This window comes from Kryptolebias marmoratus, linkage group LG24 (assembly GCF_001649575.2).
Source record: "Kryptolebias marmoratus isolate JLee-2015 linkage group LG24, ASM164957v2, whole genome shotgun sequence".
In the NCBI taxonomy this organism is placed as follows: domain Eukaryota; kingdom Metazoa; phylum Chordata; class Actinopteri; order Cyprinodontiformes; family Rivulidae; genus Kryptolebias; species Kryptolebias marmoratus.
In genome coordinates this window covers 13,046,514-13,065,593 of record NC_051453.1, presented here as the reverse complement: position 1 = coordinate 13,065,593, position 19,080 = coordinate 13,046,514, and the positions used below count along the sequence as shown (strand labels likewise).

General features: G+C 41.5%; 1 protein-coding gene across 1 annotated transcript; it reads left to right on the top strand.

Annotated features, from left to right (window-relative positions):
* The first annotated feature begins 59 nt into the window (after positions 1 to 59).
* Positions 60 to 4,491, top strand: LOC119616799 (transmembrane protein 275-like). The gene is made up of 2 exons (XM_037974319.1): positions 60 to 2,442; positions 3,196 to 4,491. Exon 2 carries the CDS (start codon positions 3,250 to 3,252, stop codon positions 3,829 to 3,831), a length of 582 nt encoding a protein of 193 aa, XP_037830247.1. The 5' UTR covers positions 60 to 2,442; positions 3,196 to 3,249; the 3' UTR covers positions 3,832 to 4,491.
* Positions 4,492 to 19,080: the final 14,589 nt, after the last annotated feature.

Genomic DNA, 19,080 nt, shown 5'->3' with positions numbered 1-19,080 from the left:
ATTTCATTTTAATTGAATAGATTTTACTTCTCTTGTTGTTCAGCTGTGAATTGGTTAATATTTAATTTTAATTGTTGGTGGGAGGAGATCAGCTTTGCTTCGCTGAAGCATTCGCGTGTAAGCGACTGGTTGTGTATGGATGTGTGTATTTATATTTGACACATAGAAGTGGATGACACTTGGAGGACGCTGGGCCCTTTCCTGATACTACCCATTTACAGCACGTTATGCTAAACCTGGCTACCTGAAACCATGAGCGGAACGATCAGGCGTAAGGAGGGATATTTAGCTTTCACTTCAACACAAGCTACCTGCAGCACTGATGTACTTTAAAAGAAACGTTTCAGCTAGTTCGGAGGGATCGTTCACACCAAAAGATCTGAATTATTCCTTTAATTGAATGAGGATAATAATGTATCATAAAGCATTTGTTTAACACCTGTAGTAATATTTCACTTATTAGAGATAACCACAGTTCTAGGTTGGTATAAGTTGTTTTTCCTGCACACCAAAGGGAACTTTAACTCTGTTACTTTTTTTGTGTTTCAGCCTGAATGACTTGAACTGTGATTCTGAAATATTAGGTTGTAGATAATCAACGAAACTCAAAAGGGATTTGTTCACAGCCGATGCTGCGCTCGGCGGCGAGGCATATAGGATGATGTGAATGAAAGGATTCAGTGTTTTTGTTTGTTTTGTTTTGTACTCGTGGTTCTGCGAATGTGCCAACAAGAAGTGATGGACCAAGCTGAGCTCCGTCTTCCTCGAGTCCACCAGGTTCATAACATTTTAACTTCTCCTTTTTGTTTTAAATGAGTTTTATTAATTTAGAAACCATCCGTTTTATGGGACCTTCGATGGCAGTTAATCAGTCGTACTTCTCTTAACCCCGTTTAACTTTATGCGCAGCTGCTAAACGACTCTCCTCACTTCGCACTGTTGCCATGGACACCCCATCCCTATGGCAACTGATGGCCTCCATTGGCTGACAGGAATTGAGAGAGATTTGCTCAGAGACCTGCGTTGGGTAACATCTCTTGCTACGTTAAAGCCCTCGCGCTCCCATTATGAATCATAAAATGACGTATTTATTTCCCTCCTTGTCAAATGAGAAATGGTAATCTGTACGCAAATAAGGAGGTGGTCCCGCGACAAAACTTCTTGTACTCGGAGCAGATTTTTATTACAGGATGCAGAGTTCTCAATAAAAAAAAAAATTGAAATGTAACTGCTTGTATTAATTGTGTTGCGTCATTTTAACAAAATGTGTTTTTATGCCATTGAGGAGTCTTTTTCTATCAGTGTGAGATTCTGTTTTTAATTCCAGGTTATTATTAATTGAAAGTGATTTTGTACCCAGTCAAGGCTGGCGGGATTGGAGGGGAACTAACCAGCGCGCATGTGACAAAAACTAGATGAATTAAAGACCGGGCGTTTCCTGACAGGATGTTTATTGCTTAGAGTTTTAAATTAAGATGATCGGATGCTGAGAAATGACGGACTGGTAGCCATTTTGGTCATGCTATACTGTGAGATATCGGGCTCAGAGTACGACTGTGAATGACTCTCAGCTACTACCACGTACAACTTCAGCTCAATAGTTTGTCACTTTAACTGAGTTCAAGCAATTTTTGTGTTTGTTGATGTTGATTAGCTGTGGTGGCCATTTTGAATTGGACTGACTCTAAATGTAGATGTACAACCAATTATTTCAGAGAGTTTCATTAGAATCAGTCCACTAGTTCGTGAGATATTTTTCTAACAGACGGGGTTTACTCCAACAATTAAAGCTAAAGTTTTAAGCAAAGATCCTGTGCACTCAGTAGCACCTGGACTGCAAATTACTGTTGGCTTCAACCTGAAAATTTTACCATAAAATTGTCTCAGTCTCAGCTACTACCACTTTAAACTTTCTGTAAAACTCACTGAGTTGCAGACATTTTGTTTTTTAAGGTCATTTAGCTCTGGCAGCCATTTTGGCTTTTAAAGTTAATCAGTTGTAGAGTTATGCCTAATGATTATTTGGGGCATGTTTCATTAAAATTAGTCCAGTAGTTTAATAGATATTTTGTTAACAGACAAAAGAATTGCCTTTGCCTTTTGGGAGTCAATGATTTTTTTTTTTATTTTTTTATTTAATGTTTAGTCATTGAAAGCACAGGAGAGTGTATTCATAAAGGGTTAGGTTTTTGTCTTTTTTAACATTTTCATACAAGAAGGATGTAAATAGTTCAGAAGCAAGAGATCGATGATTGATTTGACCGGGCTGATTAGAACCGGCTCTCTTGCGCCCCTGGCGGTGAGCGAGGAGCAGCGCAGCCGCAGCTCAGCGTTGGTTCACCTGCAGGAGGGAGAGATCACTTCACTTCTACCCTGCAGCTGAGCAGCATCATGGAGGCACAAAACACGGCGAGGCGCTAACAGAACAGCCGGTCTGAAGAGGTGAGTGACTGAGAACTGTTTTATTTCTGTTTTTATGTCTTTTTTCGTTCCTGCAAACCATTGACTTGATTGAGACTTCAGAAATACTTGTACTACATCCTATGTAAACCACTTTACAATCATAAGTTGTGTGAATTCAAATTCAGTATTCACACAGTACTTTTCCTGTTTTATTTAGCTTTTTGGCATTCTGGCTACTTCTGCATACTTTGTGCTATTTTAACCATTTAAAAATCCAAATGCTCAGGAGATGGGTTCTCTGAATTATAGTTTTTGCAACTTTTATACCTTAAAAAATATTTAACTTCAGTTAAAAATATTATCCCCATAGAAATACATTGAGATCTATTGAATTCCTTCACAAAATAGTTCTCATAGAAATCTGCTGCAGCATATTTCCTCTGTATTTGTGTTTTTATGCTACTTTTCTGCTAGTTTTAGCTTTTAGCTAGCCTTTTGCTACTTTATTCTTCTCGCTAGCCTTGTGCTACTTTCAGCTTTTAGGTAAAACTTTGCAACTTTTGGCTTTTAGCTACCTTTTTTCTTATTTTAAGTTGAGCAAATTAAATTCAACCTCTTGGGCAAATTTAATTTAGCACACAGTATTCCCACCACATTTTCACAGAAACTCAGTTTCTCCTGTTGTTACTCTTTAGCTCCAAAATTATTATTTTTTAAAATAAATTATATCCACAGGCACAATAAAGTAAATTATTTTCTGAATTTTCTCCGATTCCCCATCTTAATCTGCAGAATCATAAAGTGTTCGCAACATCCAAAGCGATAAAGTGGATCATCTGATGAGACATGCCTGATCAAACCTCCAGAACACCGGCCCCCAACAGGATCCCGGACCAGTCTACCCTTCAGCACCAGAGCCTGCCCTCCCCAGCTCTGTGCTGCGCCTGTGGCCTGTGCATCATGCTGGCTGGCATCAACATCACCCTGGTGGGAGCTTTCGCCTTTGGCACCTCCATCCCTGCAGGCAACCCCCCCATCATCATCGGGCCTCTTCTCTTACTGATAGCGCTGGCGTTCTTCACAGCCTGCTGCGTGGCCAGCAGGAGACCGCCAGCCCACATGGCCAGAAAAGCCCAGGGGGCCAAGAAGTGGGGGCTAATGAGGATGGGGACCGCGACTTTCGAGATGGAGGTGAGCGAGCACACGCTTCAGGATACGACAGCCGTCCAGCTCAGCCCCACCAACTCCCCGAGCTCTTCTCACAGGTCCAGCTCCAACCACTGCAACGCCATGGCTGGAGTCCGGCAGCTGCATACATCAGACACGTGTGACACGGACATCACCGGAGAGAAAACGAGCCCGACCTCTGAGAGCAAGGAGAGTGCCTCCACACAGCTGCTGCCTGATCAGAACCCCTCCTTCACGTAGCACAAACCTTTGTCTGCAGCTTGAGTGAATAAAAGCAGAATGGACGTGTCTGAGAGGATCCACAGGGTGAGGCAGAGACAAGTCCAGCAGGAAAAAAATTGACACAAAAGCATTCTCTGTATATTTTCTGACCTGTCATTGTGCTGCACACCTGAAGGCCACTGAAACATGTTGTGCAACACCTGTGATTGCGACTCGTGTTACAGGATATTGTTATTGCTCTGTTCCAGGATGGACCTTACTTTTACAGCCGCAGTAAACGGAAATGAGACGACAGCATGCCTGTGTGTTTCTTGTTGTGACAAAAAAAAACAAACACAAAACCTCGAATTTGTGTCCCATAGATCTGCTGTGATTTGCACTTCTGTATGTGAGGAGGGAGGACGCTCAGCCAGGCCTCTCTGGTGTTAGAAATAAACTTTATTTCCCCAATCTGAAAGCTATCCATGACAGGTAAGGTTTCACTTGTTTGTAACTTTTCCACAGAATCCCACTTCAGAACAGCTGAACTATCACTTTAAAAGCTGTTCCCCTTTTAAAAGCCTCTCAGAAACTCTGAATTTTCTGCCTTTTATCAGTTGTGGTGTAACTGAGCAGTGTAAAACTTCAGCGTTCTCTCTGTGCCCGTGTTGTCATGTGATGTAAAACACTTCATAAATAAAGAGAAAAGTTAATCAGTTGTAGATGTACGTCCAGTGATTACTTCCTGAGCTTTATTAAAACCTGTCCACTGGTTTATGAGGTATTTTGCTAACAGGCAGCCAGATTAACACAGAGACATGAAAACATTATCACCTTCAGTGGGCGATAATTAGAGCCAGAGGCTGGAAAAACATCCACCGTGTCAGGCTACATATAGGATGTGCAGTTTGTGAAGGTAACTCTTTTGTTTTCAGAGATGTGGAACAGTGGCCACAGAGCAAACGGCTCCTCTTTAACACGCTGCCCATCACTTGGCAAAAGCAAGAGCCTTGTTTACTCAGTATTATATATCTGCTGTCCACAAACACAGCGAGACGAGCAGCGCCGCTCTCAGTCTTTTTGTCTTCCTGGATCAAGCGACGGCAGCTCTGTGCCTGTTTTTAGGAATAGTGAGTCAAAAATATAGCTGATGGAGGAGGTTGACATGTCTTGACAACCTGAACTCATTTCTCTAAAGTAGTGATGATGAGGAGGTCGTGCTGCTCCGGGGGGATGGAACAGTCGTTGGCTTTAGATGTGTGAATGCTGCTGCAGCAGAGCCATTTTACTGAAAACATCCACATTTCTTTCTTTCTTTCTTTCTTTCTTTCTTTCTTTCTTTCTTTCTTTCTTTCTTTCTTTCTTTCTTTCTTTCTTTCTTTCTTTCTTTCTTTCTTTCTTTCTTTCTTTCTTTCTTTCTTTCTTTCTTTCTTTCTTTCTTTCTTTCTTTCTTTCTTTCTTTCTTTCAACCATTTCTCCACCAAGGTGTGAATTTCACCTAATCACACACGTAACTCTAAAGCTTATATTTAGAACTGCTCTATTAACATGTGAAAAGTCATAGTTCAGGGTTTTGGAGTATGTGTTGTTAATAACTCTCAGCTACTTCCGCATCAACCTTTAGCTCCATATCTGTAAATAAAAACTAGATTAGAGCCATTTTTGGGTTTGCTAAGGTCAGTTGGGTGTGGTGAACATCTTGAATGTGGATGATCACTTGTAGAAGTAAATTCAGTAATTACTTTCATTAAAAAAAAAGGAAAAATGCCAAAACAACTTTCACATCTGGATTTCAGAAGGAAAAATGGGAAGGAGGGCAAATTGTAAACTCTGTCCACGCCTGTCCCTGGAGCTTAAGACTCTCAACGAGGATTTCTTCCCTGCACCAAGTCCTACACACACACACACAAAGTGCAGAAAGTTTCTCACTGCAACAGAAACCCAGCTGAGAGGCTTGAAATCAGGAAGCATCGTTGACACTGATGTGGTCAAACTCAGCCGCTCTGAACATCTACAGACTCCGAGCTGAAAGGTGAAGTTTCTCTAAAAAGAAAAAACAGTTTTTTTGGGAGGTGAGGGAGGAATAATTTGAGCTTATTTTATGTTTCCCATAAAGGTGATATGTAATCTGCTTCATAATACCATACACCAACCTTTTTCTTTGAATTAATCATACACCACATCAAATATCAGCCATGACAACTAGCTTCATGACTGATAAACACATAAAATTGCCATAATTTTTTTTACGATGTCATTCCACACCGGCCATTAAGGTAATGATTTGTGAATTTAATAACGTCGATACAAAGCTGGAAAGTCATAATTACATGTATACTGCTGAGAGCTGTCTGGTGATTCACAAAGAGTCATTAATTTAATGAAAACAGCTTTGGTCAGAAAGAGGAGCACGCTCAGACGCTCACGTGTGGAACATTTCATTTAATGGAGGTTTGAGGGGTGTCATCATTTGATTCAGAGACAAAATGAGTTAAAAGGTTTCAGCCAGGCTAAGATATATCTGTGTGGTGTTATGACTCCATCGTGTGGAGAGAAAACAGGAAAAGGTTGCAGCTTCACATCTATCAATCCTATATAGTCAGTTTGAGATTTCTTTTTGTTTTAAAAATATAAACTGATTTAAAGAATACTTACTTTAAGTGTTGTCATTGGATAGATTGATAGTGTTATGCTTTAATTGGTTAAGTAGAAAAAGAACACCCAACAAAACTATTTTATTAGTTTTATTTACCTGTTTAAACAGGGATCAGATGAGAAGATCCTGTGTGCGACGCGATATTCTGACGCTAGGGGGCAGTGTCGTCGTTCATGTTTAAGACTTGGGTCAAAAATGCCGCTTCTTCAGTTCCAGGTGAGACTCATGTTTACTTCATTTTTGTTTTTTGTTTTTTTTCCACTTAATTACAAGCTTTATTTTTATTTTCAAATATAACGTGGTCCAGCACGTTTTTAAATACGGCTAATGAATTTTTAAAACCAATATATGACCTATTTCAACAGTCTGTATCACTGTAGAGACACCTATTGAAAACTTATAAAGCAGTTTATGGTTGGTAGTATAAAAATTTTAAATTACCTTTGAACCTTATTTAGTTATAAGTTATTTCTCTAAGTGAAACATTTACTTATTTAATCAGTTTTTAGTGTCCCACAGACTGAGAGCAACTCACAGTCTGTTAAACTTCACAGAGATGGAACCTCATTCTGGCTTTTAGTACATTTCTGATAATAAATATTGTTTTTTTATATACTTATCAGACTATTCATCAAACCCTGGAGCCCAAGAAGAAAACCCTGCAGTCAGGACAGAAATGTTTCACACATTTTTTTGCTCCAAACAATGTCTGCAAAACTCCCAAACAGCATCACTGACATAATTGTTTATTATGATTAATATTATTTGTCATCTTTCTGTTTGTGCAGAGTGTAACTAAAGCTGTTTTTGCTTAAAGAAGAAGAGAAGCCCTTGGCTCAGATTAAATCCTAAAAAAAAAAGTGTCCCAGTTATTTCTCTTTTTTTCCAATAATGCAAGTAGTTTAGAGGTGAACTGTCTTACATCTACGCCTTAAGAAACTGAATTAGATTTACTTAAACTAGTCATGGCAACTGGTTCCACTAAACTCAGTTGTTTAAATGTTAAAAATAAATTATCTGAAGGTTTGTTCTCACCAAAAAGTTAACGGATGGCAATGGAGTCAAAAGATATGCACAAAATAGCTTAAAGTTAATTAAAAATAGTGACCCCTGACATTAGTGCATATGGGCAGGCATGGAAAGCACCTTGGGACAATCTTTATTCAGTCAAACAAATAATATGTTTGAGGCAAAATGATTGAGTTGGATTTAATAGAAGTGTTTAGTTCCTTTAATGTCTCATATTTTTGTTTTAATACAATAAAACATTAAATAAAAGCATTAAATTGAGGATAAAAAATGTTAAATTATGGTGTGAAAGTTGTGTGTATGTGTGTGTTTTAAGAGCATAGAGCAAATGTAGCAATAAAAAAAGTCTGAATTGAAAAAAATGTATCTAAGGCATAGCTTACAAAATAATTGAAGCATTTGGTTAAATTGTAATAATTGTAATAGAATTGAGAAAATATGCAAAAAAAACCCAAAACAAAACAAAAACGCTAAACACTAATTACATATAGGTCTGTTTGGAGCTTTCCCAGTTTTTTTATATTATCTTCAGATTCCCAACATGTGTACTTTACCAAGTTATATCAGTATTTACGTTTTAATTTTGTTGGATGAATGATCCCAGCATGTAAGGCTCCTGGAAGCAGCATGGCCTCCAACTACACTCTGGCCACGCCGCAGCGTCCTTGGGCCTCCTGTTTTTTTGCATCCCACTGTATTTTAGACTGATCCTCCTGCGGCCCCGCACTGTCTCTGACAAAATAAATTTCCCACAGGTAATATAGAACATTCCCAGATAACCAGACGATAGAACAATAGCAAGGTTATGGTGTCTTTGAATCCCTCCGTTCTCCCCACTCCGTATCTGAACATAATCATCAGCAGGTAAGTGACCCAGTGTGTTTTGCTGAACTTCACACACACAGTTGTGTCTTGTTGCGTGAGCCATTTGTCTTTCCACTCCACCTCTGTTGCAGGATAAAACACGCCACCGATCAAACAGCGTCCGGCTTCGTCTACTTCCTGACGACTGTCGTGAGTGCTGACTCTGCTGTTGTAAAACAAATGATATCTCTGTCCTGTTGGAATAATCCTAATATGTTTGAATGGAGGGGTTGTGGTGGTAGAGGGAGGGGGCGGGGGGGCTGTATTAAAATGACAAAAACAAGGAGGACATTTCCATCTCGTGATAAATGTGCAAACGTCCACCAAAGCTGAATCAGACACCACATTTTAATGGCCTGATTGCTCGTTCATTTCTCGCCTCATTCTCCAGCAGCCGCGCTCCTTCCTTTTTTTAATGCGGCGCTGGTCATATTTTGTCCCAGATTAGTATAGACGGCGGCTGACAGTTGCCTCTGCTCAAGGTATTTAGAAGACATAATTCATTCATAGATCTAGAAGTGCTCCCATTTGTCATCTCCATTTTTTATGCTCGCTCTCTCCACAGCCGCTCATTCCTCTGGGTGGTGGTGTGTGTGTGTGTGTGTGTGTGTGCGCGCGCGCCAATGTCAAGGGAGATGAGGGCCAGGGCAGTTTTCAGCTGATGTATTAGCTGGCATATGCAAGCAATGAATTATCAAGGAGGGAAAAAGGAGTCAATTATCCACTCCTAAAGAGGGGGCCAGGCTTGTGTGGCCTAGGGGCCCCTTTCCATATTTACCAAATCATTTTACAGAAACGTACGCTGGGAGACCTGACGAGGAGAGATTGAGGAGACGGCACACACACACACCTGCGCACACCGACTCACACGTGCAACTTCAACCATCTTCGGCGCAACCTCGCCCCCCACCACCACCCTTCCCAGGTTGTCTCGGTTAACAAGGACAGGCGGTGGCGACGACGTTGGATCCAAATGGTGAAAAATCCATTTTATACACACAACTCCTCGAACTGATTTTGGCTGAGCTGGAATAGCCCTGCCATGACCGTCTGCCATTTTGCCGTGTCCCAATTCCACCCCCCACCCCCAACCCCAACACACACTCAAATCAAAATGGGACTCTGATTGACTGTGCCGCTCTGACTAATAGAACGGATATGCTGAATGAAATTCCCGGCCGTTTCATTCCAAAGTCTCTTACCCCCTGTGTCCCCAGTCACTTTGCTTTGACATATTTTTTAGAGATTGAGAGTTCTATCCTGTATTTGATGAGGACAGGCTGAGGCGAGGTGCGCACAGCGATGGCAGCGGTGTTGCCTCGGAGCAGCCGGGACCCTCGGACACGAGCGGTGGAGCTGACAGGCCCTTCAGATGACTGACTGGGCTGACACTTAGGGAAATGAGGTCGTTAGACAGCATTATGAGCGAGCTGATAGCTTGGTAATGGGTTTTAACTTTGGAATTTAACACAGAAGCCCAGTGGGAACTGGCTTGATGTGTGGGTGGACAGGTGGGTTCCCCCAGAATCCAGAAGGCAACTCTCATGAGCACCAGAAAAAAAAACGGGTTTTGTTGAGAAAGGAGGGGGGTGAGAAGGGGGATGAAAGAAAGGAAGTAATAGTGGAAAGAGGATAGAAATTGTTCTAAAAATAAAGCAAGCTAGAGAGGAAGGATTTTTAGCAAATGTGTGACTTCAGTTTTTGGGCCTGTCCTTCGCGAAAGAGTTTCTCTGATCTGTTCGTCCACACAAACAAAATGAAAATCACAATATCCTCTCCCGTCCCTAAATCGTTCATGGCTAAATTGCACCAAAATCTAAAACAATACAACGTTTTCTGCTCTTTTGTTGTGTTTAGGAAGGTTTATAATTTTGCACGTCTTATTCACGCAGCTGTCAAGCTGCCTTGAGTCTTAAGTAAGGGCGTCTAAATTTAGCGCCTAACGATAAACTCTTAAGTTATAAGACATAGGCTAATGCGTGAGGGTGTTAAAACCAGTGGGATAGTTTAGTGGAGATTAGGAGACATATCAAAGACTTGAGTAAAGCTCCATCAAGAGCTGCGCGGCTGTTTGGTGGGCATCTGCACAGCTTTTTTTTTTTTTCCTTAAATGGGGGCAGGAGTGACTCATAAAGCTTTGGCACCCAGTGAGTGACTGATAATGTCTCCACATCACTCTCATTTCAACCTTTGCCTGCGCTTTGAAAACGAATGGTCCACTTTATTGCTGCCGTGGACCTTGTGAGTTCTGTTCAGGAGGAAGATTTAGAGTGACGTTATGGCCGTCCAGCGGAGGCCGAGGCAACTCGCAGGAGAGGATGAAATGGATGAGGTGTGTTAGAATGATGACGGCAGTTTTCGCTCACTCCCCTGACTTGGTTCGCGGGAGGATGAATCATGTTGTGGAGAGGTAGGGGAGGGGGCGGGGTCAGGTTTCAGTGGCAGGATTTTTTCAGCAGAGCAGATGAACAAGGTTGGCAATACAAATCAAGCCATAAGGTTTTACATTGTGTTTCGGCTGAGTGCCCTGTGGGCAGCTCTTTCATGGCGCTCCAGAGAACTCACACAAAATTCAACGCCTTCAGAACTGGTCAAGAAGTCATTTCAGGTTTATTAGAAGGAAACTTATGTGTATGTGTGCACGCAGGAGTGGAAATCTCTTTTCCCTCTCTTTCAGAAAGCATCTAAAATTGAAGGTCTAACATTCCTTGAAGGCATGCATATTGCCCGCTGCCTTTTATACCAGAGATCATTTTATGTTGGGAAATGACAGTTGTAGCCAATTTGGTCAACCCTTAAAAATAATGCACCCTGAGAAGACACGCTCAGTGCATGTGTTGTAAATGGCTCTCAGCTACTGCCACATCCAAGTTTAGCTCACTAAAATTGACTGAGTTGTGGTCATTTTTGTGTTTCCTCAAATCAGTTGTCTGTGGAGGCCATCTTACAATAAACTGGCTTCAATAGTTAATTACTGTAGTTGTAGACGTACATCCAATGATTAGTTCCTAAAAGTTTCATTAAAATCCATCCAGACAGAAATGACTCAAAATAAGTAATGGAAAAATTTTAAACAAAAGTCTTACACAATTTGTTAGAGGTCAGAATGCGGTGGAGGTCAGTCTTGGTTAGTCTTGGTCAGCTTTTACGGTCAGTTGAATGGAGCTGTAGTTGAATCAGGTTGTCTTCAAAGGTTCATCGTAATAGAGATACATCCAGTGATAACTTTCTGGATGTTTCATTAGAATTTGTCCAGTAGTTTGTGAGATATTTTAGTAACAGACAGACAGGCATACACAAACAAGGGCAATTGTCCACCCTTGCCTTTTGGCGGTGAGCGATAACAAATGATCGCTGCTTTCATCAGCATCTAGAGAACTCATTACACCACGTTCATTGGTTCAAGTGAACATAAAGCCTCTCTTCATAGTTGCAGAGGGGAAAAAAAGAAAAATAACAGCCCCCTTTCACTTCCAGAGGTGTGGATGATCACTGCAGCAGGCTTAAGTGACAGGTAAATTGCAGGTTAAGTGGAGAACACAGTCTTTAAACAAGAGACTCCAGGCTCTTTGCAAATCCTCCTTAGTCTTTAATCTGAATACACAAGGCAGGGGCGGGGTATTAAATCTGACCCTTAAATGTTTGTTCCAGACTCAACTAAAGGGCCTGCTGCAGCTGGAATAGTCCTGGGTTTGCACTTTCCTTTGTGACATGTGGGGGCATTTCAAAAAAGTCCTTCAAACCTCTTCTTGAGTTGCTCACTTCTCTGAGACAAAGGAAGGCCCAGAGAAAATTCATACACTCTTATCTATTCATTTAAATGGGACTGTTAATTTAATTGTGGATGAAATGCCGAGGCACAGCACCATTATCACAGCACTGCTACAGAGTGAAAACAAATCCTCCTGCATTTAGCAGCAATGATGGTTAGGAAGAGGAGACGGGGCCGGGGTGAGGCAGGCGGTTAGGGCTTGCCGAGAAAAAGGCGCTTTGGGTTGTCAACGTTTTAGAGGCTTAGAGTCAAACCTATCCGGGCTCAGGAGAGAGGAGTCTGGGTGTTAGGCAGGCAGAATGACTCCTGATAGAAGGAGTTTGCGGCTCAAGTCGAGAGGAATCGTCTTGGCTCCCGGATGAGGCGACGACTAATTGATTCTCTGAAGTTTCCTGTCGCAGAGCGCGATTACAGGTATGACCGGATTAAAAAAAAGAGAAGGGGGGGGGGGGGGGNNNAAGGGATCTGGAGGAGGGAAATGGTAAAAAAAAAAAAAAATCAAAGAGAAAAGAAGATGAGGGCTGCCATAGACGGATCAGCATCGCTTTGCATTGATGTGCCTGCTTTTGTGTGTGTTTTGTTTGTGTGCGGGTTGTGTATACACACACACACACAGGTGTGGCTGTGTTTGATCTCAATACTCAGTGGCAATCATCAGGTCATATTGCAAGGCCCCTTTCTCCGGTGTGTTGCACAGGAGCACATTATGTTGTAGCAGCATGCTTCCCCTAATCACTCACTTCTGGTTAACACGTCTCAAAGCCAGAGGCATGTGTCTCGCCTGCCCATAACAGTCCATGACAAGATTGAGTACTGAGGCATGTGGGAGCCATAGTGAGGCGGGCTCCGAGAGGGAAGCCTTCAGGAGAAGGAGAGTTAGGACGCATATCTAGACCTAAGCTGTCATGCGTGCGGCTGTAATGGCTTGTTTAGTGGCAAAGTCCAATCTAGGGCCCCAGAGAGCCATTATTCCTGGACTATCGATCGGCCCCTACGGCCACCACAGCTCGGGCCCCTGTCCCTGATCCTGTTCAGTAATAAGCGTACTCATGTCAAGATGGTAATTATCATTGATCTGTAGCCACTGTGACAAGGCAGCGGCCCCTTGCCATGATTCATGCCCAGCGTGGGACTACTGGACTTCAGGCACCAAATCACCAGTCTGGTATTCGAATGCAACTTCAGGTGGCAACGCTGTGCCACAACATGGACGCGGAGGAGTCGGTAGATGGAGCTCACTTGTTTCCTGTCGCTTTGTGTGTGGAACTTTACATAAAGTTAGTTACCTGCAGGAGAATTTAAACGAACGTTGTTCTGATATTAGATGATGAAGTAAGTTGCAGAAGCTGAGAACAGCCATGCTCACACTTATTATCATTGTCTGCCACTAAAAATAACAAAGGCGTGCACCAGTGTTTATCTCGTGAACCACTTGGGGAATTTTAGTGAAACTTGGAGAAAGTAATCACTGGGTGTACCTCTACAACTGATTAGCTTTTGGAGTCAACCCGATTCAAGATGGCTGCCACAGCCAACTGACCCTAAAAAACACAAAAATGGATATGACTCAGTCAGTTTTACAGCTAATGACCTACAATTTAGTGTGGTAGTTGCTGAGACTGATCTCCAACACATATTCTGAGCATTAACAGATTGCGCAGGTCTTTGTTTAAAATTTTGCCATTAACTCTTTGGACTAAATTGTGTCTGCCTGTAATAATGTAACATAATGCATGCATTGCTATTGTGATCGTGTTAGCATAGTAAGTTCTCAAACATGTAGATCAGAATTCAGAATCACCATGGTGTTAAAAGTCTAACCTACAAACTGTTTTTTTGCAAATTGTTATTCAACCTCATGCTGCCATCATGACCGTAAATGCTGCTTAATTTACTAAAAACCTTGATGACCTAACTGGTATTGTATTAAATTTGTGAGTCTGCCTGTGTTGCGTTTGTTTTGAGCCCACCACACACACGGCCTAATATTTGGAAATAGTCTTGCATCAAAGTTTGCATGTCAGGTGTGTTGTAACAGGCAGGTGGCTTGTTTTAAATGCACAATTGGTAATGCATTGGTAATTGGTAATGCAGCTTAAACATTTTGATAAAAGCCTTAATAAATAATGTCAATATTTGGAAAAAAAGGGGTAAAGTATGTGTCTTTTCAAACGCAACACCAAGCATATTTTAAAATCGTCCTTTTTGTGGCTAAAAAGGTGTTTGCTGTATATAAATAATTGTCATTTTTTCATATAGTCCAATAACTAATTAGTGCTGTGGTTTTGTGTGATTGCATTGCAAAACGTGGCAAGAAGATTCCCTGACTTTTGTTTAAATGGAGTCACCAACACTCTACAGAAATACTGTATGTGCTAATGTATGTTTGACTTTTTCTTGACTTTACCGGCACGGCTTTCACAGGTTATCTCCTGTTGGATGCAGTTGTAACGGCGTAACAGAGGCAGGTGAGGAGAGGGAAGCAGTGAGAGTCAGATAGGCAGCAGAGGAACAGACACGGAAAAATAGAGAGATGCTGGGGGTTTCAAGACAGGCAATCAGTTTTCTTTTTGTGAGTGCTGAAGCGGGACTTGTGTCACCTGCAGACCAAACCCCATTTCCTCTGATTAAGTCCTCTGAAATATTCCATTTGTCAGTGTCATGGCCCCAGCCAGCGAGCAGCCAGCCATGTCTGTTGACTGTGTCATTCTCCAATTTACATCAGACACTGACAACATCATTGTGTCCCTAACGTACCCCTAGCTTGCTGTTGCTCAATCCTTTGCCGGGGCTTTTATATTTTCTCTGGCTTTTATTCCCCCTCGCAGGTGCACCTTTGCACCTATCTGCATCTTCTCCGTCACAGCTGCACAACAACCATCAGCTGCTGTCTGGGTCTATTTTCTGTGCAGAGGGAAACCAGCACAGTTCGAATCATTCTGGGGTCCACAAACTATCATTCTATGCCCGAACCTTAAGGGAGTCGCCCTTTCTAAAGTGTTAAATTGTTTGTTTTTTTTTCTTTTAAATCTGTTTCTGAAGTATCAACATCAGTCAGCCCTCAAACTCTCATGCGTATGATCTAACCCCATTAGCAGCCAATGTCTTTTCGGGAGCATGGTTCAGGGAGGATGGAAATTTCAATCTCCCCTCTATCATTTTCCCTATCATTACTCCATTCACAGCCATTTCTCTCCATCCTGAGTCCCAAGAGGGAGCGGAGCAGCTGAAAAGGAGGGCATCGTGCACTCTCTGCCCAACTTTAATATGAATCGCGCAAAAGAGAAAGGGGGTGTTTATACATTATTAGGGGTCTATTATAGGGCAGCTATCACATTCTGCCTCTTCTCTCCCTCTTCCCTTCATTCCCTCACTCTCCTGACAGGTAGTGGCGGGCTGCCTTGATGACTAGACTCAATCACCTGTGACAGTTTTGATTTGATGTCACTCTTTGGGTCGCTCTATTTGTTTGAGCAGTTAAGAGGTAATTGTGTGACATTGTCGGTGGAAGACGTGCTTTGGCAGCGCACCCGCTGAACCGAGGGGACGAGTCGAGGGAGTGTGGCAATAATAAATGAGGGCTATTTTCCTCAGCATTCCCAGACTCTGTGTACGTGCACATCAGTGTGTGTATCGCGGGGTCGCAGGAGTGTGTGTGTATGTATTTGATGGGGGGGAACAAGAGGGGGCGATGAGCCCCTATGCCCTTAGGGAATTCAACTGTGAGATGCACATTGAGGTCGCCTGCACCCACTTTTATCATCACTTTTCCTGGTATGAACAGAGTTGTTTTCATTTGTGTATTTTTTTATTATTTGAAATATTAAGTTTAGGTGTCACAGAGGAACTTCTGAGTTCTTACAGCATTGAATGATGTAGAATTTCTTCTTTTGATAGTTTTTGAATTGAATATTTAAAGTATCTCAGAGGTGCACAAATGGTTGTTTGTTGACTGTACAGTGTAATTCCATCAAACACTAAAGATAGGTCGTCAAACATGGTTAAGGAAATTATGCTATGACCATAAAAACACCAAATAACATTTAGGACATGCTCAACCTTCAGTGTAACTTTACATTTGTCCTATTGTTTAAAGTAAATAACTCAGTGTTTGGTAAGTTATAGTTATTCCAAGAAATACAATCTGTGCCTCATTCAAGTCTTTGTAGAAGTAAAAACATTTTACAGCAGAAAGTTGTCATGCTATATACGAAGCACAGTGGTGGTTGTGTTATGATTGGGGCCTGATTGAACTATATGTGTCCTCAGTTATGCCAACAAATTCCGAGGATCCAAACAACAATCTAAACAAAATTTGTTCCGTTAAATTATAGTAAAAAGGAATAAAGGTAATCGTTTTTCAGTGGCAACTTAAAATTATGAATTTAATCTAGTAGAAATGCTATGGAAGAACCTAAAGTGGGTTAAATAGTGCCAGCTAACCTTAATCAATTGTTTAATTCCACACCAAGGTAAAAAAAAAAACTACTAAACATTGAAGAGATGCCACAGAAGACACAAATCGAGTCAAAAATCATTCAAACTTCAGAAAATTTGTTGAAGAAGGCAAAGATGGACAAAAAGGGCAATTACACTTAAAATTTTGGCATCTCATTTCATCACCAAACATTGTATCATGGTTTATTAGTTTCTAACATGGTTTAGCGACAGTTATTTTAGTCTTGTTTGGGGATATGAAAATTATCTTTTAAAAATCTCAGATTCATGAAGAATCATTGAGATTTATTAATAATATTAAAAAAATTCCCCAAACCCCTGAAATTCCTCTTCTATAAAGGAACAGGTTAACAATCTTGATGTGATTTGGTCACCTTGCCAACAAGAGAATGAATAAACATCTATATTATTACATTAATGCAAGTTAAGATAACCTGCAACAGCTTTAACATTAAAACCAGAGACCGGATACACTCAACCTTTTCCAAAATTAAAATAAAAATACAAAACTATTCTTTTTCAGGATGTGCTCTTCATTTATAAAAGCAGTTGCATTTGAAACCATGACAAAATGATCATTGCCAGTGGTTTTTGTGCACATTAAGTAATTATATTTAAAGCAGAAAAATAGACGCAGACTTGAAGAGCACTGCAGTGATAACAGCAAGACTTGAAGACTTTTTGTTCTGCTTGAAGAGTTTAATGTCCCGCTTCCTCAACCACTGGTACCTATGTATCTGAATAAAGTGACCCACAAATAACTGATAACCGTGGTTATTGTACAGCCACACTGGCAGCAAAGTCCCCTAGCTGAGTATCAACTCTCACTGTCTCTGAATGCCAGAGATAATCTGGAATCCCTCTTTTCTTATGTAGAAGAAGTAGAGAGAAATTGTGGCTGAAGATTGCAAATCTTTGAGCCCAGGCTTTACCCTCCACACCCCCGCCCCCACTTCCCATGCCTTCCTGGGCCCTTTCAGCTGGGGGGAGGGAGGTACAGGGCGTAATTTTGAGGAGAATTGGAGTTTGGCTCTGTCCAGAAATCAAAAGAATCTAACAAAGTTGAGGGTTTTTTCCCTTGACCACATGTGCAGCACCAGGATTGTCTCCAGTGCTGAAAGTGCCAGCGAAAAGGCTTTCTTACTTCAGCATGTTGAGCTCATCCATTTGTTTGTTATCTCAATCCAGGATTTAGAAAGATACAAAGCTGATTAAACAACAAAAGCATAAGAGGAAGATAAAGAACACTTAGGTAATGGGTTTAGCCTGCCTGTTTAGCACGCCAGACTCATCCCCTTTTCTCTCGGCTCAAAATGTATTCGTTATTCCCTTCCTCAATCTCGATCCAGACAGGAGAAAGGGAACAAGAAAAACAGGGAGAAACGAAAAAGAAAACAGTAAAGAGAAGAAGAAGAAGAAGATGCTTTAGGTGGAAATCTTATGAGAAATTCTGCAGTCTGAGAGCCAATAGTGAAGTGCTGCAGAAACCTCTGGCAGCCTGTTTGCTCATATTCAGTTAATAATAACATTAATGCTGCAGTTGCTACAATCAATAGGTATGACTGTACACATTACACATTAACATATATCAAAGTATAGCTAGATTTGAAGTGCAAAAGTATCTTGTAAAATCAGGGGACATGTTTCATACCAGATAGAATAAGACTTGGATTAAAGCTCATATGTTAAGAATAAAACATGCGTGCCAAACAAATTACACCAGGGCACTTTTTTTTGAGATTTTAAAGTGTGAATATTTATTTTGCTGCTTTATTTTGTTCGTGGTTAAATTACCTTAAACAGTAAGTAGCCATCCTTTACATTTTGTGGCACTTAAACTTATCCAAAGCCATTAAAGCCAAGCGCACCCCCCCCCACCCCCCCTCAGTGAACCTGGCTAAAAGCAATTTAAGGACTTAACAGTCACTCTGATAATAACACCTCACAGAGGTCAGTAAGCAATGAGGAGTGATGAGGAAAACATATTTACGTTCCTCCTGCTGATCCCCCCCACCCCCTCATGGAAAGAAGCCATGAGAAAGGTGCTTATTTAGACGAGATAAAGGGCGAGATGAGAGGCAGCGAACTTGGATTAGGGAAAGGAGACGATCACGGCCAGTAAAGGCAGGGAATAGAGAGAGGGGTGTTGGAGGACAGCGAGGCCGGGAGCCGGTGTCTGGGCCGGTTGGATATGGGGGGAATATTAATCTGGGTTTAGTGTGAGCAGGACCCCACAAACGGCTCAAGCAAACACAGCTTAGACGAGGCCAAGCCTCTGAGAAAGTCCTAAATCTTCACATTAGCTCCCCGCGTTTCTTCTCCTGAACCCCTAAGCTCTTTTTCTAAAGGACAGCACAAACAACCCCCCCCACCCCTACCCCCAATAGTACCTCTTGCCAGTCCTGTACTTCCTCTCTCACAAGCAGACACACACTTTCAAAATCAAAACGGCTTTGAGTATCAAGATTGCGAGAAATATATAAATCTGGGGCCTGAGTGGATAGGGAAA

What these genes read in the sequence shown, in the direction of transcription:
- LOC119616799 (XM_037974319.1), top strand. Translation starts at nt 3,250, where the DNA reads ATGCCTGATCAAACCTCCAGAACACCGGCCCCCAACAGGATCCCGGAC.